Source organism: Abramis brama, assembly GCF_963993115.1.
Source record: "Abramis brama genome assembly, chromosome: 21".
NCBI classification, from domain to species: domain Eukaryota; kingdom Metazoa; phylum Chordata; class Actinopteri; order Cypriniformes; family Leuciscidae; genus Abramis; species Abramis brama.
The window spans coordinates 71196-93582 of record NC_139983.1 but is presented as its reverse complement, the minus strand read 5'-3'; the positions used below and the strand labels follow the sequence as shown (position 1 = coordinate 93582).

At 46.0% G+C, this 22387-nt stretch overlaps 1 protein-coding gene across 1 annotated transcript in view; it reads left to right on the top strand.

Annotated features, from left to right (window-relative positions):
* The window catches only part of LOC311072168 (stonustoxin subunit alpha-like), an 80817-nt gene that overhangs the window by 11118 nt on the left and 47312 nt on the right, over positions 1-22387 (top strand). The window contains exons 2-3 of the mRNA XM_084096957.1: positions 21871-21983; positions 22112-22208. Of these exons, the coding sequence (XP_083953083.1) occupies positions 21871-21983; positions 22112-22208 (210 nt within the window). The remainder of the gene's footprint in view (positions 1-21870; positions 21984-22111; positions 22209-22387) is intronic.

Genomic DNA, 22387 nt, shown 5'->3' with positions numbered 1-22387 from the left:
CAACTGTAAAGTGTTCATGTAGGTGTCAGGCATAATGAGCACCCTTTGGATTTTTGATATTTATTCAAATAAATTAAAGTTTGCTATTGAAGTTAGAAACGTGTATGTCAATGTTGTATGCAACTTTTGAGACGGTCCCTAAATGTGCGAATGTCCAATGTCAAGCCAATTTTACATTAGGCTACATTTAGTCATTTATTTAGCAGACGCTTTTATCCCAAGCGATTTACAGTTAAACTAACAATAGGAGGACAACAATATGCAAGTGCTATGACTCTTCCCAGTTTAAGCTAATACACGTAGGCATAGTCTACTATACTATACATGTATATGTATATATGTATATATATATATATATATATAGTTCATATTCTTAGTCCATCTAGCCTATATAGTAGTCTACAGCCTACATCCCCAATAAGGTGCAAGTTTGGACTTTTATATCACTGTATTAGTCCATAAGCTACGTTAAGCGTTTTGTCCCGACGGAAGGGGAATCCTTGAGTATGAGGTATTGAGGGAAACCGATAAATAATCCTGTTCATGGTAGAGAAAGCTGATAACATGTAGGCTACACAGGGAAAGTAACAATGAAGTTATTGAATGAAACATAAACACAGCTTTTGTGTCTTTATCATCTTTTCCGCATATATACTGACACATAATCATTTTCATTTTATGAATGAATGGCTTGCTCTAACTGTTGCTGGTCTTCGTCAACAACACGCGCTTTTGCACCACTTACTGGTGAGGTTGACTAACAGCAGATGGAGAGTATGCTCGGCAATCTATTGCTTTTCCTGCAGTTCCTGGACGTCAATGTTGAATTTACTGTCGAATTTGAACCACTGAATTTGTGGAAGTGAATTTGCAAAGCGAAATAAAATGGACCGAAAATTGCCTGTTGAATATTATAGGTTGTATTTTAAAACAGTTTGAATATTTTGGAAGTGAAATATAAAAGGTGAATATGGATTATTGAATTTTTAATAATGAAAATGTGTTTGAAATGTTTTTAATTGAAATATTCACAGCTTAAATATACAACCATGTTGAATTTCAGCCCAAAAAAATGCAAGCCCTAAAAATACAATGCATTAAAATGCAAGCATGGTTAATGCAATGCCTATTTTTTTTCCAAGTAGTGCAATTCAACAGGCTTTTTGTTTCAAAAACATTTGACATTATTTTACTTCCATAAATGTACCCCAGTCCTTTGTGCTGCATTGCATCAAAAAGTCCAATGTCACGAAATACTCCAAAACGAGCGAGGCATGCTGCAAACAAGGACATCCACCTGGTAAGCTAGAGCTCCGTCAATTGGAAAAGTTCCCGGGAAAACAACACACCACACACTGGTTCCTACCCCCTTATATACATATGCAATCATCATTCATGAAGAAAACACCAAACAGGAAGAAACAAAAACAGGAAATAATACAAGAGTCCAGCACAGCATTGTAGGAAATGGAGTCAAGAACTTCACATTATTAGAAATCAAGATACAACTTGATAACCTTAATCCAATTTCCATTCTTGCATAACACACTGACATAAATTAAATATCAATATGTAGAGGTGCTACAACTCGGGTAAAGAGAGGGGCGGAGCTGTCAACTGATCACCACCTGGTGGTGAGTTGCATTCGATGGCGGGGAGGAAGCTGGACAGACTCGGCATACCCAAACGTACTGTGAGGGTCTGCTGGGAACGTTTGGCAGAGTCTCCTGTCAGAGAGATCTTCAACTCCCACCTCCGGCGGAGCTTCGACCGGATCCCGAGGGAGGCTGGAGATATTGAGTCCGAGTGGACCATGTTCTCCACCTCCATTGTCGAACCCGGTGGTGGACACCGGAAGTAAGGGATGCTGTCAAGCTGAAGAAGGAGTCCTATCGGGCCTGGTTGGCTTGTGGGACTCCTGAGGCAGCTGACGGGTACTCGCAGGCTAAGCGAACTGCAGCCCGGGTGGTTGTGGAGGCAAAAACTCGGGCCTGGGAGGAGTTCGGTGAGGCCATGGAGAAGGACTATCGGCTGGCCTCGAAGAGATTCTGGCAAACCGTCCGGCGCCTCAGGAGAGGGAAGCAGTGCCCTACCAACACTGTCTACAGTAGAGGTGGGGAGCTGTTGACCTCAACTGGGGATGTCGTTGGATGGTGGAAGGAATACTTCGAGGATCTCCTCAATCCCACCGTAATGTCTTCCATTGAGGAAGCAGAGGCTGAGGGCTCAGAGGTGGACTCGTCCATCACCCAAGCTGAAGTCACCGAGGTAGTCAAGAAACTCCTCGGTGGCAAGGCACCGGGGGTGGATGAGATCCGCCCTGAGTACCTCAAGTGTCTGGATGTTGTGGGGCTGTCTTGGCTGACACGCCTCTGCAACATCGCGTGGCGGTTGGGGACAGTGCCTCTGGGATCAGACCGGGGTGGTGGTCCCTCTTTTTAAGAAGGGGGACCGGAGGGTGTGTTCCAACTACAGGGGGATCACACTTCTCAGCCTCCCTGGGAAAGTCTATGCCAAGGTACTGGAGAGGAGAATACGACCAATAGTAGAACCTTGGATCCAGGAGGAACAGTGTGGTTTTCGTCCAGGCCGTGGAACACTGGACCAGCTCTACACCCTCTACAGGGTGCTGGAGGGTTCATGGGAGTTTGCCCAACCAGTCCACATGTGCTTTGTGGATTTGGAGAAGGCATTCGACTGTGTCCCTCGCGGCGGCCTGTGAAGGGTGCTCCGGGACTATGGGGTCCGGGGTCCTTTGCTAAGGGCTGTCCGGTCCCTGTACGACCGAAGCAGGAGCTTGGTTCGCATTGCCGGCAGTAAGTCAGACTTGTTCCCGGTGCATGTTGGACTCCGGCAGGGCTGCCCTTTGTCGCCGGTTCTGTTCATAATTTTTATGGACAGAATTTCTAGGCGCAGCCAGGGGCCGGAGGGTGTCAACACGATTTCGTCTCTGCTCTTTGCGGATGATGTTGTCGTGTTGGCCTCATCAAACCAGGACCTCCAGCATGCACTGGGACGGTTTGCAGCCGAGTGTGAAGCGGCTGGGATGAGAATCAGCACCTCCAAATCCGAGGCCATGGTCCTCAGTCGGAAAAGGGTGGCTTGCCCACTTCAGGTTGGTGGAGAGTTCCTGCCTCAAGTGGAGGAGTTTAAGTATCTTGGGGTTTTGTTCACGAGTGAGGGAAGGATGGAACGGGAGATTGACAGACGGATCGGTGCAACTTCTGCAGTAATGCGGTCGATGTACCGGTCTGTCGTGGTGAAGAAAGAGCTGAGCCGCAAGGCGAAGCTCTCGATTTACCGGTCAATCTACGTTCCTACTCTCACCTATGGTCATGAGCTTTTGGTCATGACCGAAAGGACAAGATCCCGGATACAGGCGGCCGAAATGAGCTTTCTTCGCAGGGTGGCTGGGTGATCCCTTAGAGATAGGGTGAGAAGCTCGGTCACTCGGGAGGAGCTCAGAGTAGAGCCGCTGCTCCTCCACATCGAGAGGGGTCAGCTGAGGTGGCTTGGGCATCTGTTCCGGATGCCTCCTGGACACCTTCCCGGGAAGGTGTTCCGGGCGCGTCCCACTGGGAGAAGACCCCGGGGAAGACCTAGAACACGCTGGAGAGACTATGTCTCCCGGCTGGCCTGGGAACGCCTCGGTGTCCTCCCGGAAGAGCTGGAGGAAGTGTCTAGGGAGAGGGAAGTCTGGGCATCTCTGCTTAGGCTGCCCCCGCGACCCGGCCCCGGATAAGCGGAAGAAGATAGATGGATAGATGGATGGATGGATGGATGGAAAATATGATTAGAATAAATGTAAGGAAAAATGAAAATATAAGTATTCATTTTAAATATATGTTGAAACAATGCAAATTGATGACTTTAACAAACACATAGACTACGATTAACATAGCCTTGTATAGTTACAGGTCTGCTTACAGTAGGTCTGTCTTTAACATTTTATACATTTTTGTTAATAATAAATATCTCTATGGAGAAAATAAAATACTATGAAAATAGTTTCCATTATGTCTTTTTTTCCACTTGATTTAGTCTAGTTAGTCTTGTTTTTTCCAATCCAATTTTCGTGGATCGAGATATGGCAGTAACAGCACATTTTTCCTCTTGGGTGAACGATTCGCGGACAGCTTTCCCTGCGCATTAAATCCCCCATATGCCAGCAAACCAATGAGAACGCCGGACAGTGATGACAATCCATAACAACAGAGTGTAAACCAATGAGAACGCAGGACAGTGATGATAATACATAACAACAGAGCGTAAACCAATGAGAATGCGGGACAGTGATGACGATACATAACAACAGATCGTAAACCAATGAGAACTAGGGCTGTCACTTTTTATTCGATATTCGAATATGCATTCAAACATGATGTGAAATATCTGTAATCGAACTATAAATAAGCTATGCGTTTTTTAAAGTGCCATGTGTAGCGCATTTTTTACAGTCTATGATTAGACCGTTTGTTTTTTATTTTATTGTTTGCCATTTCATCCAGTAGCAGGCGCTCTAAACGTATTGTAGCGTAGGCCCATGACCAAATCAAGCGAATAATAGCCACCCTGTTTTTAAAATGGAAGATAACACACAGAACGGCCAGCCTGAGCGGAAAATTACGACCCCAACTCATCTAAAAAGTAGCGTCTGGAAATATTTTGGGTTCTACACTGTAGATGGTAAAGTAACCATTAAAGATAAGGTAGTTTGCTGAATTTGCCAAAAAAAAAAAAAAAAAGAGTTTACTTACGCATCCTCGACATCCAATCTTCGCGCTCACCTGTTGAGTTACCGTCCAGATGAGGCAGCGGAGTCAGAGACACAGCAGACGGCCAGAGCATCGCCAGGCATCCAGCATCGAATGACTGCATACTTTCCTGCACAACCGGTCGGCACCTTTTTTTCCATGTAGCCTAATTTTGTGATTGGCTATGCATAGTGGCACTTCATATAGATTAAGCTGATAACCTGCTGTTTCAAAAAAAAAATTTCAGACAGGCTATGGCCCGAATCCTGTTTATGACTGTCAGACTGTTAATAAATTTGTGATTGAATCTCCGTTTTTTTTTTTTTTTTGTAGATATTCAAATATATTTGAATTTCACGAGTTCAAATGTTAATGAAATCTGATGTAATATTATAATGCGTATTTGGCTTGCTGTCCGGGGGGAGGGCTTCGAGCTCGGAATTCGGCCCGACCCCAGAGTACTCCCCCCTATGAATTTATAGATCATAGGTATCTATGAGCAGACCCAGCCGAGTGTGAGGTGATGGGGTGGTGGTGGGATGCTGAGAAATTAGTCATGAGACAGGAGGTAAGGGAAGGCTTTATTTATACTGGCTTCTTCTTGTGCTGATTGGATGATTACCTGAACACGTTCCTCCCGAACTTTGTTACATAAAACTTAATTTCACGAGTTCACATGTTAATGAAATCTGATGTAATATTATAATGCGTATTTGGCTTGCTGTCCGGGGGGAGGGCTCCGAGCTCGGAATTCGGCCCGACCCCAGAGTACTCCCCCCAAAAAGGCCAGATGAACGCAGGACAGCGAGCGTAGAATTTATCCACCGAAAATGTGAAGGGTATGTATTTACCAAGGAACAAGCTTGTCTGTTCGACTGGGAAGGCTCTCGCAACGTCCGACGGGAACTTGGATGCTCACAGCATCGGACGGATGAGCCCGTTCTGCAGTTGAACTGACAGCTTGATGACGCAAGAATTATGCGAGCGTGAATTTGTGAACGAGTTTAACCATTCACCCAGGAGGACTCTCGCAGCATCCGATGGGTAAGCCTCGCCAGGTTGGATGGAGGGCGCCCGCTGAACTCGGTCGGGAGGGCTCGACCGGTGCTTCGAAGGGGGCTGGGGCACGGGGATAGACCCCTCGCGGCCCGACGAATGGGGAGCCCACCTAGCGACACGAGCGCGGCTGTCCGGCGACGACTAAGACGGGCAGGCTCTCACTGCAATTCGAAATGGGAGGGCTCGACCGGCACTTTGAAGGGGGCTGGGGCACGGGGATAGACCCCTCGCAGCCCGACGAATGGGGAGCCCACCTAGCAACACGAGCGCGGCTGTCCGGCGACGACTAAGACGGGCAGGCTCTCACTGAAATTCGAAACGGGAGGGCTCGACCAGCGCTTCGGAAGGGGGACAGAGCCCGGCCTTCGAACGGGTGAGCCATCACAGCGTACAAATTGGGGAGTCTGCATATGTTGTAAAAATGTTTAGCTATGAATATTAAAGCGAGCGTGCATGCGGCGAGCCCAGATACAATCGAAAGTGGTTTGGTGTGACGGAGGTAACTAAAAAAGAAGCGCAGCAGGTGATGGAGATAAACAAACTAATTAGTTAGGGCTTGGTGAGCATTTGGGCATTCGATGACCAGCGACCGAGGGTTTTGATTTGTTGTTGGGAGAGACCTTTTTGTGCGGCTGTGGTAGCTGCTCCGATACGGAATGAGTGGCTAGAGAATTTATTTGCTGAGACGCCGGATTTGTTGAGGACTGCTTTAAGGTGCTTTTGGAACCAGAATCTCATGGCTGGATGATTGGAGTCGTTTGTGAAGAGTGGGCCGAGTGGGGATTTGGACGTGGAACGTTTGTACTGCAGGTAATTAAAAAGAGCATGGTACGGTTGGATGGGAGTTTGTAGATTGAAAATAGTGACCTTTTTTAGCTCGGTCAGTTTTACTTTGTTTAATGAAGAATGATATGGTTTCATTATCTTCGATCTGTAAGTCTGAAATTGTAGGATGAATATTTGGGTCGAATAAGGAAGTGATGGTCAGTTCGGAGCAGCGGAGGAAACTGAAAAATGCTAGGATGAACATTGCTTCTAATGTATAGGCGGTGTTGGTGGAGTGGTATCCAAGACGGAGTGATGAAATGCATCTGGTGAGTGTATCGATTGTGATTGGTTGTCTGGTATCTGGGCGAGTGGGGCGGGTTCTTTGGATTCCCTTAATTAGAAGGGACGTTTGGGAGTTATTTATTGCAGGTGCGGTTTTACCATGGATTAATTTATGGAAGAATTGAATGCCGCTTAGATAGCTTTTTATGGATCCGGCTTGGAGACCTTTGACGTTGTCGCAATGGATTTGGATGCTTTTGGTTGACCACTCTTTCCCCCATAGGAAAGCTGCGACCACGATCGGGTAGAGCTCGAAAAGGGCCGAGGAGGCTGAAGACTGGGGTGTGTCTAGGAGCTGAGGGGGCCAGGGAGACGCGAACCAGCGTCCTTGGTAATAGCCGCCGAAGCCGATCGAGGGAGCTGCGTCTGTAAACAGTTTGATATCGAGGGGGAGAGAGATAAAGTCGTTATAAAAAAAAGTTAAGCCGTTCCACTGGTTAAGGAAATTTTAGCTCGTTTTTGGACTCGCCAGAAAGAATAATCTGATCTTCCAGCGCGTGAACGGATGACATGAGGGCGAGGAGATGCGCGATAAAGGGGCGGCCCTGTGGAATAATGCGCATAGCATAATTTAGGTGGCCCAGCAGCGAGAGAAGTTCGCGTTTGGAACAATCTGTGCCGTCTGTAAAATTGGATGCGATTAAGATGATACGATCGATGATATGATAGATTTTTTTCCTTAGGCAGTGAGGCCTGGAAATTTACTGAGTCCAGATTGATGCCTAGGAACTCGATGGATGTAGTTGGACCCGATGTTTTCTCCTGAGCTAACGGAATCCCTAGCTCGGCGAAAACTTTTTGCACTGTGAGGAGGTGAGCCTCAGGGATGGCGTCGTGTGGTGAAATTATTAGGAAATCGTCGAGCAGATGGAGAAGATGAGGAATTGCGTAATTATTGGAAAGGATCCAACATATGGTTTCAGAGAGAGTGTCAAAGATTTTTGGGCTGCTCTTGCATCCGAAAGTTAAACGCACGGCGAAATAATACTTTTTTCGCCAGTTCATGCCGAATAAGTGCCACGAATCAGGGTGGATTGGCATTACTTTAAAGGCAGAGGAGATATCTACTTTTGCCAACCAGCTATTTTAATCATGGTTATGGCTTGTTCGATATCGTGATAGTTGAGAGAATATTCTTCGAGAGGGATAAGACTATTGATGCTCGGATATGGAGAATTATGGGGGGCTGAAAGGTCGATTATCAACCGCTTTTTTCCCGAGAATTTCCTGGTAGCCACGCCTATCATGAAACCGGATTCGATTTCTTTTTTAATTAGTTTATCTACTACTTCAGGCTCCGCTAAGGAGGACTGAAGATTAGCGCAGATGATGTTTTGCGTGGGATGACTTTCTACGCCGGGTTTAACCCTGTTTTCTGGGCCCTGGAGGTGTTCTGACATGCTCTGACATTTCTGGTTATTTCTGTTACTTGTGACATTTTCATGGCTAAAGTCTAATTACACTGTATTCAGCACAAACTCTGCTACAATAATATATCAGCACCATGTATGTAAAAGTTTGTAGTTTTGAGATAATGACATTTATGCGTGGTTTGTGAAAATACAAAAAAAAATTCTCACTGAAATAAGGCCATGAAACCCATACTGATTATTTCTTCACAAGACTTTTGAAAATTGTATCATGTAGCCTAGAATATTTGCTCTAAAACTATGTGAAAATCACCCTGACTGCTCATTCAGATAAGACAATATATTGATTTAAAAATTTTACGACGTGTTTTGTGTGAAAAAGCTCTATGCGGGAGCTCATTAATATGTAAGATTTTCACACCTGAGAAAGACAAAGACCCTCCCCTAACGGCCCTATTAGGAGCTATCAGGCCCTATCATTCTGAGCAACCTTGCACAATACTGTAAATGAGGAGATTTAAAAAAGAATGGCTTTTAAATTGTTTGGATTTATTTACAACACAACATAGTCCAAAGATACACAACACATGCCAAAAGAGCACTTATTGAAAACAATGATCCAAAGACAGAGACCTTTGTGCCATTCCTAAAAACATTGTACATACCTTTCATTTCCAAGGTGTTTGATTTTCACTTTACCATGTTCATGTACAGAGACTCATGTGAATGTTGAAGTCAGCAGGACTCAGTGGCATCTGGGCCCTGAAAAAAAAAAGGTGAACATACTGATATCAAGAGAAAGGCCTGCACGATTTTGGGAATAAATTTTAGATTTTTCTGGTTAAAATTGCTTTTTAAAATTTACAGAATACACACACACACACACAAATGTTTCCAACAATATATAATATAATGAACACCAGGTTTGTTGTGCCTTGTAGGCATAAGCTATGCGCAGGCAACAACTAAGCTAGAGAAAAATATATTGATTATCATGTTACTTCAAATGTTTCCATTCGTTATGATGATATGAAATGAGATAATAGTAAAAACATGAAGCCGTTTGCTTTTCAAACGCGATCGCGATCCAAAATATGATACATTCAAACGCGATCACGATCCAAAATATGATACATTCAAACGAGATCACGCTCAAATATAAAACATTATGGTTACCATATACATATCTACGTTTGAGCAGATATCCACAAACACAGTAACAGTAAGCACGGGTCTAAATATTATAATATTCACCATATATCTAGCAACAGTTCAACTGCAATGTGAAATTTATGCAACAATAGCAAACTAATATGTAAGAATTTCTTACCTTACATCTTTCTTGTCTTCAAATCGCGTTCTTCTTCTTCTGATGTAAATCCAATGTAAGCTCAGGCGCGTCTTTCAAACTCGACGAAAAGTGAAGTGAAGTGTTTTGGTGTTTTGTTTCTGAGGTAACGAGCGCGTTTGCGTTCCATGTAGAGATTTGCATGTGAATTTCTTTTGCGTGAGTGGGCGTGGCCAAATTAAATCTAATGAGCAAGCGTTTGAGAAGCTGGACATCTTGTTGGTTTTATACAAATTACTTAAACAGAGAATATTTGTTTTCGTTTTGAATCTGATCATTTAAAAGTACACACTTAAATGTTTATAAAGGTATATGGCTCATAAATGTGTGACAAGTATTCGCTGAGTTTTGTTTCAGTTTATAGACGTGCTCAAGAAAAAAAAGTTCACCGCGACGGAGAGGCAGAACGCACACCCTGTTTATTTTCTTTATTTTACAAAAGCACAATGTTTTGATTTGATTGTAAGTGGACACATACAAAGGTAGAAATATCACAGATTCTTTTTTTATATTTCTTTTTTCTGTATGACCATAAATGACAGAGTAATTTAAGTTTATAGTTCTACAATGTGGAGAAAATCCAGCAAAACGCGCCGGCGCGTTTGCCGACCTCAGAGGGTTAAAGCCTCAACAGGAGTCGAGAGATAGTCTTTTACATTTTTATTGACAGATTTTTTGACTGGGCATACCACGCGGGCGTGGGCACCGCCACAGTAATCGCAGACGTGGAGAAAACGACAGCGTTGTCTTGGGCATCTCCCTTCATTGAAATTTCTACAAACTTGTCTGTCGGGTGCCATGTATGGTGCTTTGATCGAAATATCTTTACCGAAAGTGTGGTCTTCTCTTGCGGATCGCGGAATTTAACTTGTGGATTTTATGGCATTCTGCTCTGGGCAGGGAGGGATCAAGGGATTGATTTGAGGGCATTCCGTGGTGACATGGATTGTGGATCTGCAGATTTCGCAGGAGATGTTTCGGCACCCGAGGAAGACTCGATTATGGAGATCAGTGTCCAACACTCCCCAATAGGGACACTGATTCCATTGAGAAATGCGGACGGCGCATTTTGCGGAAAAAAACTTGTGGTAAGTGTAAAAATGACTACCCCCATAAGACAACGCGAGCTCCGCTATGATAGAAAGATAATCGTTCAGCTCGCGCCGTCTATGGGGGAAAGTCGAGCATATGATTTCTGTATAGCGGCTCTAGGCAATACAGAATTCGTCCAGTGACAATGTACGTGATGAAAACGCCTCGGTTACGACTGTAACCTCGGTTCCCTGAAGAGGGAACGAGCGTTGCGTCGAGAATGACGCTATGGGGAACGCTTTGCGTGATGACGTCTTGAAGCACATGTAAAATCAGTCCAATGGTGTGGCGGAACGTCAGAGGCGGGTGACGTCACGTACCAGGAAGCTATAAAAGCCGGCCCGAAACAGAAAACGAAAGCTTCGTAAAAGTCTGAAGTCGAGCTGACAGGCATGAAGGAGATATGGCAAGGCGACGCAACGCTCGTTCCCTCTTCAGGGAACCGAGGTTACAGTCGTAACCGAGGCGTTCCCTTTCAAGGGAACTCCCGTTGCGTCGAGAATGACGCTATGGGGAACGTCTATACCAACGCCTCCATAGCTACGAATGTCTGTCCTGTGTGAAATCTAGTAGAGCAGCACTAGGATGACAAAACATGAGACCCTGGAGCAGAGTCTAGATCCAGAGAGTAGAACCTGACGAAAGTGTGCGGTGAGGACCAGCCTGCCGCATCACAGACGTCCTGTAAAGAAACTCCTGAAATAAGGGCCTTAGAGGCCGCCATACTCCTCGTCGAGTGCGACCGGACAGCCAAAGGAGAAGGCTGCCCAGCCGCCTCATAGGCAAGTGAGATAGCCTCGACCACCCACTTACTCATCCTTTGCTTAGACACCGGGCCTCCTTTGTTAGGGGACCCAAAGCACACAAATAATTGATCACTTCTTCGCCACAGGGCAGCTCTGTGGACATATGCGTCTAACGCCCGCACAGGGCAAAGCAAATTATTAGCCTCCTGGTCCGCATTTTGAAAGGGAGGAGGACAGAAGGCCTGCAGAACAATAGGTCTGGCCACATTAGTGGGGACCTTGGGGATATAGCCCGGTCTCGGATGAAGAAATGCTTTGATCATACCCGGAGCAAACTCCAAGCATGACGGAGCAACCGACAACGCTTGGAGATCCCCTATTCTCTTGAGAGAGGAAATGGCAAGAAGGAAAAGAGCTTTCAGCGTTAAAAACTTCTCAGGAACCTCCTCAATAGGCTCAAAGGGGGCCAGGGACAAGCCTTGTAGCGCAATGGACAAGTCCCAAGGTGGCACCCTAGAGCGAACTGCAGGCCTCAGCCTCCAAGTGCCACGAAGGAAACGAGATACCAAAGGGTCTTTCCCCACAGACATTCCACCCAAAGGAATGTGGTAAGCACCTATGGCCGCCACATAAACCTTTAAAGTGGACGGGGTTAGACCTGCTGTGAACCGGTCCTGCAGGAACTCCAGCACTGTACCAATTGGGCAGTTAACTGGGTCCAACCGACGGTCACTACACCAAGAAGTGAAGACTCTCCACTTCAGGGCATAAAGTTTCCTCGTGGAGGGAGCTCTGGATTGTAGAATGGTCTCAACAACCTCAGTTGAGAGACCTGACTCTATGAGCTGGGCCCCCTCAGAGGCCAAGCCCACAGGTTCCACAGTTCTGGGCGGGGGTGAAATATTGAGCCCCCTGCCTGGGACAGAAGGTCTCTCCTGACGGGTAACTCCAGAGGATGCCCGTCGAGGAGGGAGACCAGATCGGGAAACCATACTCTGCCCGGCCAGCGCGGGGCTATAAGAAGCAGGCAAACCCGGTCCCTGCGAACTCTCTCCAGAACTCCCGGGAGCAGAGCAACTGGGGGAAAGGCGTACAGACGTAGCCTCGGCCACGTCTGAACCATAGCATCCAGTCCCAGAGGAGCTGGATGCGTGAGGGAGAACCAAAGTGGACAGTGAGACGTCTCTCGAGACGCAAACAGATCCACTTGAGCTTGGCCGAACTCCCTCCATATCAGCTCCACCACCTCGGGGTGGAGCCTCCATTCCCCGGGCCTCGGCCCCTGCCTCGACAGAGTGTCTGCTCCTATATTCTGGACCCCGGGGATGTAAGCTGCCCTGAGTGACAGTAACTTCCCCTGGGACCACAAGAGGATATGGCGTGCCAAGTTGGATAACGGGCGCGAGCGCAAACCCCCTTGGTGGTTGATATAGGCGACTACCGACGTGTTGTCCGTGTGTACTAACACATGGTGTCCCCTGAGATCTGTGATAAAGCTCCTCAGAGCCCGGAAGACAGCTAACATCTCTAGGCGATTGATATGCCAGGAACGATGATGGTCTTCCCACAGACCTTGAGATGAGCGACCCTCCAGGATCGCTCCCCAACCCGTGAGGGAAGCATCCGTCGTTAGCAGTTTGCGACGACAAGGAGCTCCCAACACTGGGCCCTGGGACAGGAACCAAGGTTTCTTCCACATAACCAGGGCACGTAAGCATCGCCGCGTGACCCTGATTGTGCGAAATGGGTTGCCCCTCGGGGAAAACCCCCTGGTCCTGAGCCACCACTGCAGGGGCCTCATGTGCAGTAGTCCAAAAGGTATCACGTTGGAAGCTGCTGCCATGAGACCCAACAGTCTCTGGAACTGTTTGACAGTGAGTAGCTGGCCTAGCTTTACACTTTTCACAGCTGCAAGGATGGACTCTATACGTGGCGGTGACAGGCGCGCCTGCATCGACACTGAGTCCCAAACCACGCCTAAAAAAGTGGTCCTCTGGAGTGGAGAAAGCACACTCTTCTTGGCGTTCAGCCGTAACCCCAGCTCTTTCATGTGGGCGAGAACAACATCTCGATGTTGAACCGCCAACTGATGCGACTGAGCTAAAATCAACCAATCGTCGATGTAGTTCATGATGCGAATACCCTGGAGGCGCAGCGGCGCCAGAGCTGCATCCATGCATTTGGTGAAAGTGCGGGGTGATAAAGCTAGGCCGAATGGAAGAACACGATATTGGTATGCTTTGCCCCCGAAAGCAAACCTCAGGAACTTCCAATGACACGGACGGATGGAAATATGGAAATATGCGTCCTTGAGATCTATCGTGACAAACCAGTCCTCGGACCTGATCTGTGGCACGATCTGTCTCAATGTTAACATTTTGAACTTGAGCTGCATGACTGAATCGTTCAGAACTCGAAGATCTAAAATGGGACGCAATCCCCCGTCCTTTTTCGGAACAATGAAGTACCGGCTGTAAAACCCGGTTTCCCTGTCGGAGGGAGGTACATATTCTATGGCCCCTTTCTCTAACAGAGTGTTCACTTCCTGTTCCATGACCAGAACCTGCTCGGGGCCCACCACTGTGGGCAGGACCCCCATAAACCGAGGTGGGCGTTTTTTGAATTGTATTTGATACCCTTTTTCCACGGTCTGCAGGACCCAACGAGAAACATTTGACAGTAGCTTCCACGCTGTCAAAAATTCTACTAGAGGTACCAGCCTCTCGAGACTGGTTTCTGGATTTTGTTGTTGTTGAGTAGTCAATTCGTCGCCCTGTAACGGCGCACCGGCAGGGAACGACCGAACAGACTGCTCTAACACCCTCCTCGGAGGGGGCGGGCATCCCGAGGCCACTACGTTTCCGGGTGGTCCTTGAGATATGTGCTCGCCGGAGACCGCTGCGCCCTGTAACACCGGAGGCGGCAGGGTTAGCAGAACGGTCCCCTGAGGGTACCGAAGAGAGACGGGCACCGTAAAAAGAGGTGTTAACCGCTCTGCTTCGGGGGGGACTACCCTCATTAGTCCTGAGCCCTCGGACATCAGGATTTCTTCCCAGCAGCCTTCTTGGCGGTAATAACGGTCCGCAGATCCGCTCTACCCCTCGAAGACTGCTGGGTTTGAGCGCGCCCTCCGTGTCCCCGAGATTTTTGTGGGGGAGCACGGGAGGACACGCTCTGCTTCTGAGTGGCACGGTGCTCAGCGCCCTTTTTAGAGGAGTGAGGCTGCTCCCGCTCAGCAGCCTCATAGAATGAACGGCGGGGGAGAAGTCTTTGGAGTGCAACTGCCTGTTTAGAGGCCTCTTGTGATTTAGCTATCGCACTGTTCACAACATCACCAAATAGACCATCAGTGGAAACCGGAGCATCTAAGAGAACATGTTTTTCTTTTTCTTTTATGTCGCTCAGATTGAGCCACAGATGCCTCTCAGTGGCCACCAGGGCTGCCATAGACCGCCCGATTGATTTAGCGGTCTCCTTGGTGGCCCTGAGAGACAGATCCGTGGCTCTGCGTAGTTCAGCCACTGTGTCTGGACCAATACCCCCGCCCTCCTCTAAATCCCCCAATAATTCAGCCTGATAGGCCTGCATGATAGACATTGTATGCAGACACGCTGCAGCTTGACCAGCGGCTGCATATGATTTATGAACCAGCGATGAAGTAAATTTTACTGGTTTAGAGGGAAGAGAGGGAGCCTTCAAGGAAGATGCCGTCGCTGGAAAGAGATAGCTCGCGAGCGTCTCTTCCACCTTCGGCATCTCCCCATAACCATGCTCTTTATAATTGTGAATGGAAGAGTAGTGAGAGGTTTGTGTTGTGTAAACTCTGTAAGACATAGGTTTCCCCCACGATCTCGACACCTCGGTGTGGAGATCGGGGAAAAACGGAAGGCTTTTTCTCTGAGGCTGTGCACGAGATGGCAGGAAGCGTTCGTCGAGCTTACTTTTCGAGCGAACGTCCTGCCTATCCTCTGGCCACTCAATAGATAATCTGTGAACTGCTCTCGTGACAACATCGAGCAATTCCTCAAAAGCATGAGACTGAGGTGGCGAATCCTCAGACTCAGCTTCAACACTAACAACGTCCAACTCCTCAGAGCTGGACAATTGCAGTATTGGTGCCTCCATCGGGGGGGAAGAAACCGCAGCGCGTGCTTCCACACCCTGATGAGAGGCACTGGATCTATCAGAAGGTTGCTGAGATAAGGCAGAGCCCGTCTCAACATCCACTGATAGATCCATTTGCGAACCCCAGGTCTGAGATCGACGCTGTGCCTCGGCAGCAGCGGGACCAGAGCCCTGGGGAACGTGATCGGGATTGAACCGTGCCAACCGGGATCGGAGCGTACGCAATGGAAGCGCACAGCAATGCACACAGTCACCACCCTCGAGTGCTGACTGGGCATGCTCCTCTCCCAAACAAACAACACAAAGAGTGTGTGTGTCACCTCCCGTTAAATAACGCGGGCAGGGATGGACACACACTCTAAACTGCTGCTTGCTCGCCATACTGAATATATATATATATAGACAGACAACACCAAATAACAAGGACAGATTCAACACAGAGCGCGACTGAAGACTCAGAAAGCTTTCGTTTTCTGTTTCGGGCCGGCTTATATAGCTTCCTGGTACGTGACGTCACCCGCCTCTGACGTTCCGCCACACCATTGGACTGATTTTACATGTGCTTCAAGACGTCATCACGCAAAGCGTTCCCCATAGCGTCATTCTCGACGCAACGGGAGTTCCCTTGAAAGGGAACTGTGATTTATTTTTTAGAGTAACTCATATATAACCACAGTCCACTTGGCGATTGGACTCTGCTGGGGGAAACAAGGACAGGAGAGAACCCAAATCTACATCTGCACCTGCGAGGATTTGAGCTCTGATGTTGTTCGTCACTGGAGGAGGTTCTGCGGCCACAGCGTTTGGAGGAGCTGGTTGAGGAGTGGCTGAGAAGAGAGAGAAAGGAGATCGCAATTGGAGAGGGTTAATGGGAGGGAAAGTCGGGGCTGTGGCCGTTTGCGGAGGCATCCTCGCGCAGAGATCGGCCCCCGGGATAGGTGGAGGAGGAATAAGATGAGCATAGTGTGGAAGGTGAAGGAATTGCACCGGCTATTGACCGGCTAACGGAGGCAACCTCACGTGAGCACCTGGCGCTTGGAAAGAAGGAAAACTGAAAGATGTAGAAGGGAAGGAAAACATTTGAGGATCGTGTGTGAAAATGGTGTTGAAGAGATCTGGAGCGTGGGGTACCACGGTGGGAGGGGCTGAGGAGAGGAGTTGACCCAGAAAAGGTTGGCGCCCTTCCGCGACCAGGCTAGCGGAAGGTCTGCGATGACGTGGCGCGGGGGCGGGGCCCGGCGCTGCATGTGAGGAGGGTGGAGACACTGCAGGACGAGCGATCGGGGCCCAGCGGGCCTTGCTCGTTCGAGCCGATGGGATGGGTGCTGAAACAGAAGGGTGAGTAGATTGTAAAGAGACATATAAATTAAACAATTCTGCTTTTTTCATTCTGCGGGAAGAATTTGCATCGGAATTAATTAAGGCTTGTCTCAGCCCCTTAACTGTCCACTTCCCTATGGGAGGGATGTTTGGGTGAGCTGAAGAGTGGGAAGGCGCGAAGGAAGACGATGAGGAAGATGATGAGTTCCTCGCTGGCGGTGGTGAGGGGAGTCTTCGGCGTCTTGGTGTATGTGGAGAGGATCTGGAGGGCCGGCATCCCCTGTTTGAGGATGGAGGCTTGATGTTGTTGTTAACTGCTGGAGAAGAAAAGGTCTCTGGATTGGCGGTTTGCGATGGAGACACCTCCATGATGAAAGACTCATCGTCGGAGGGGAAGAGCTCTAACTCGGACATGACGGCACGAAGGCGGAGTCTGATGCTGAGAAATTAGTCATGAGACAGGAGATATGGGAAGGCTTTATTTATACTGGCTTCTTCTTTTGCTGATCGGATGATTACCTGAACATGCTCCTCCCGAACTTTGTTACATAAAACTTCATACATTGCTTGATATTTGATATCCGTTCGAATTTGATTTTTCTCAAAAGTGACAGCCGTAAGGAGAACACAGGACAGTTCTGACGATCCATAACAACAGAGCCTAAACCAATGAGAACGCAGGACAGTGATGGCGATACATAACAACAGAGCCTAAACCAATGAGAACGCAGGACAGTGATGACAATCCATAACAACACAGCCTAAGCCAATGAGAACGCGGGACAGTGATGGCGATACATAACAACAGAGCTTAAACCAATTAGAACGCAGGACAGTTTTGACGAAACATAACAACAGAGCATAAACCAATGAGAACGCGGGACAGTGATGACGATCCATAACAACAGAGGCTAAACCAATGAGAACGCGGGACAGTGATGACGATTCATAAACAACAGAGCCTAAACCAATGAGAACGCGGGACAGTGATGGCGATACATAACAACAGAGCATAAACCAATGAGAACGCAGGACAATTATGACAATCCATAACAATGGAGCATAAACCAATGAGAACACAAGACAGTGATGACGATACATAACAACAGAGCGTAAACCAATGAGAACGCGGGACAGTGATGGTGATCCATAACAACAGAGCATAAACGAATGAGAACACGGGACAGTGATGACGATACATAACAACAGAGCGTAAACCAATGAGAACGCGGGACACTGATGACAATCTTATAACTACTTATAACTACTAGTTGGCTTGTGGTTGGCGCTATCTAAATCTCGCCTAGGGCACCAACAGAGCCTGGGCCGGCCACGGTGAATCATCATGAATATTTCACACCTGGGAAGACAGAGACTCCTCTCTTAATGGCCCTATCATCTGAATGGGACTAGAAGAAAGAATGTGAGGAGATTAAAAGAATGGCTTTTTGATTGTTTTTATTTTATTTACATCAAAACACAATCCAAATATACATAACAAAGGACAAAAAGGCACATTGTTAAACAAACTGATCTAAACACCTTGGTGCCATTCCTAAAACAGTTCCTGTTCAACATACCTGTCATTTACCCTGTCATCATCTCTTTAAGAAAGAAAGAGACTTCCGGTAGAGTGAACGCTGGCGTGTCTGTCTGCCGCTGCTCTCCGGGTTTTCGTCTTAGTGGTGTTCTGTATGAATGACTTTAGGAACCTCAAATATTTCCTTCTCTACGGACAATTGTATGGATTAATGACTTTTCTTGCATTTGAAATCTACGGTACACCTCACGTCTGACTGGATTACCTCAAGGAAATTAACACCAATGCACTCACCTTTGCTGTGACCGTTACGTGAAGTCTTAAAATAGGCTGCTTGTTTCCTTTCCGAACTGTTCTGGTGGATGCATTGAGAATGATCTGCCTTCTGTTGCTTAGTCTGGCCTTCTGGAATTTTACTGCCTGCCCTCGCCAACTTCAACAGAGAGCTCCCTGCTTATCTGATATGATCCTATTCTACTCATCTCTGGAGTTACAGAGTTTGAATCCCTGGGATCGCTTGTCAGGCGGAGTATACAATCATTGCACTGCACCTGGAATTGCACATCGCTGTTATGTCCATTGAGGGTCAAAACGACGACATCTCTGCAGATTACAGATCGACCACCCTGATAACAACCAAATACTTGCCATCTGGTCTTCATGCCGTCATTCTTCGATTAGTGAAAGTGATACGAAGCGGGGTGGCAATCTTGACATACTGAAACGCACATCTCTTCCCAACAAAACATGGATAGTGTCAATATTAAAATGGCTCTCATTAATACTCATTCAATATCGAACAAGTCCTTTATTCTTAATGACTTTTTAATATCACAATCTTTGGATCTCTTATTCATCACTGAGACGTGGCTGAACCCCGGCGAACAAATGGCTTTGGGGGATGTAACACCGCCAGTCTGCGACTTTCTAAATTACCCACAGATTTCAGGACACGGCGGTGGCGTCGCTAGTGTTTTTGAAAACTCTTTTAAATGCAGAACACTACCTATGTACATGTATTCCAGTTTAGAGGCCCAGTTGTAAAAAATTGACATCTTGGGTCCTGTTTTCTGTGTACTCGTCTACAGACCTCCCAAATTTAACAAGGATTTTATTCAACAATTTTCGAACTTCCTCTCTGGACTGGTGACTCGTGGTGACAGACTCCTCACTTGGGAATTTTATTATCCATGTATGCTGTCCATCAAAACTGCTGGTAAATGAATTTATCTCGCTCACTGAGTCACTAAACCTTGTACAGCACATCACTGATCCTACTCACAACAAGGGTCATACATTAGATCTGGTATTATTGTATGGTCTTTCTGTGTTCAATTTAGAGATTTTATATACCGGCATTTCTGACCATTATTCAATCATATTTGAGTCTGTGTTTGCCTGCCCTCGCCCTACATACACTCAGCCTTTATGTAAATCCCGGTCTATGCACTCGTCTACTGCCAATCTTTTTTTCAGAATTGTATTTAATGCATTTTTCAGATGATGTCTCAACTGGGCTTGACACTGAATCACTGGTTGAGGCTTATAATAAGTCTTGTACGTTCACACTTGATAATGTCGCTCCACTTAAGTTTAGGAGGGTCAAGGGTGTCCGATCATCGAGCTGTGACTTGACTGCTCACACTATACATGTGAAATATGTGCGATAAAGCGCCGTGCCGGGTTGCGCCAATAGACCATGATATCGTGTATCCAGAGATATTGTCAAAACAAGCATCAGCTATCAATATCAAGAGGATTTAGCATTTCCAATTTATGTATTAAATTATTATTAGTATTATTGTATTATTATTATTATTAGGGAAGGCGCACTTTTATTATAAAATTGACAGGCTATTATAATTAATTTGCCACGCAATAATTTCATAGTGCATCACTGCATAACCGACATGCTGCGAAGATAATACAAGATTACATAGAAGCTTACTCCTCCTCATTGAAATTTGTCTAAAAACATTTAGGTCGATTACTTTGAATAATAGGCCTATAATTAAAATTATTAACAGTCTATAATATTTCCGAACACTGCAATGATCAGTCACCAATGAAAATTAAAAACAGCTTTATTTCAAAAACAGCTTGTGTAACATGAACATTGTTTAACAAATTAATAAAAGAGACAGGGTGTAGCTACATCACAGGTGGCTTGAAAGACGTGGATAATATGGTTTATCCATTTTGCAACACGAACTGGAGGTAAGCAACAGTAATTTGTAGCTAGTTTGATATCTACAGAACTTAAAGATCTCCCTCTTTTCGTTTTCTTTCTTGCTACATTAAAGATGAAATGGTGAAACTTCTGTTTTTGCGCAGGTGCAGTGAGGGAACAACACTGAGTTTAGGGAAATCGGTTCGTAGCTCTGCTTCAATTGTGCGATATAGTCACGAGGAGCAACCAAAATGTCTGACATGCCAGAAATTCATCCGACCATCCGATTGCCGGTTAGGAGAGGTTTATCATCTCTCGTTTCCCCCCATACACTGCACGAACACTGCGCGATAAACTACGCACGACAAAGCTGAAAATCGGCCCGACCCGAAAAAGAGTCGCACAAGTCAGATTTCGGCTAAAAATCTGACGCAAATCGCACAGTCTCCAACTAGAGACTCAGGTCTTCTGTCCAATTGCTATTGACAGTTCCTCGTTGCTGTTATAAATCTAAGGGTGACCGTGCCTTTTCGGTGAAGGGTCCGGAATTATGGAATAGTCTTCCTTTCCATGTGAGGTCATCTTCATCGCTAGCCATTTTTAAGTCTTCTTTAAAAACATTTCTGTTTTCTTTGGCTTTGAATAGATCATGAAATGAGTTTTTGAAGCTGATAGAATGTATGATGTAATTAAAAAAAAAAGAAAAGTTTATTCTTGCTTGATCTGTAAAGCACTTTGGGTCAACTTCTGTTGTTTTTAAATATGCTATAAAAATAAAGGTTGACTTGACTTATCAGAGAAGGTTAGGAGGAGTAAGCAGGACTCATCAGTGGCATCTGGTCCCTGTAAAAAAACAACAACTGTGAACATGCTGAAATCAGGAGCAACTAGGGCTGCACAGTTTAGGGGGGAAATCTGATTAAATTCTGGTTAAAATTGCGATTTAACATTCACATTGTGCCTACTTGTAGGGTTGCACTATTTCATTATTATAAAATTACAGTATTTAAGAATAAATATAATATAGTAATTAAAATAATAATAATAATTTTACCTTTATTTTATAAGAAAAATGCAGGCAGCCTATAACTATAAATAATTAGAAAGGAACACTTAAGAAACAACAAACAAAAAACGAGAACAAATGGTGACAGGGAAAACTAAGCAGAATATGACAATGAGACTAAACAAGACAAGGTCGTGACAGGCATCTCCTTCACATTGACATTCAAACAGGTCTCCTGGCTGACAATTCCAAGATGGCGGCAGTTTTGACGTACCTGAAGCAGCTGAGCTGCATCTACTGTACATATCTATGGTTGGCGACCCTAACTGCGGTGAATGCACAGGTAAGTGCACTCCCTCAGACAAAATGTGCAAGTGGAACCAGATGTATTTCATGAGATTAAGGATAAAAAACCTTTGTGGAAGTTTTTTTTTATTTGTATTTTTTTATGAACCATTCCTTCAAAAATAGGAAGTGTTACAGCCCAAACCTGATGACCTTCAGATTTTAAATAAAGACACCAGAGGACTTCATTTCTTAGCAGATGAAGGAAACAAAAAACATCCAGGTAAGATTGAAATGTTGTTACAAAATGTGAATGTGATATCAAAAATATCACTGGACAGATTCAATATCATTTGAAGGAAAAATTGTCTCAGGTTACGCATATAACCTGGTTCCCTAAGGGTTGGTAATGACATTTCCATAGTGTTAACACCATGACAGCATCTAGTTCCCCTTTCAGGG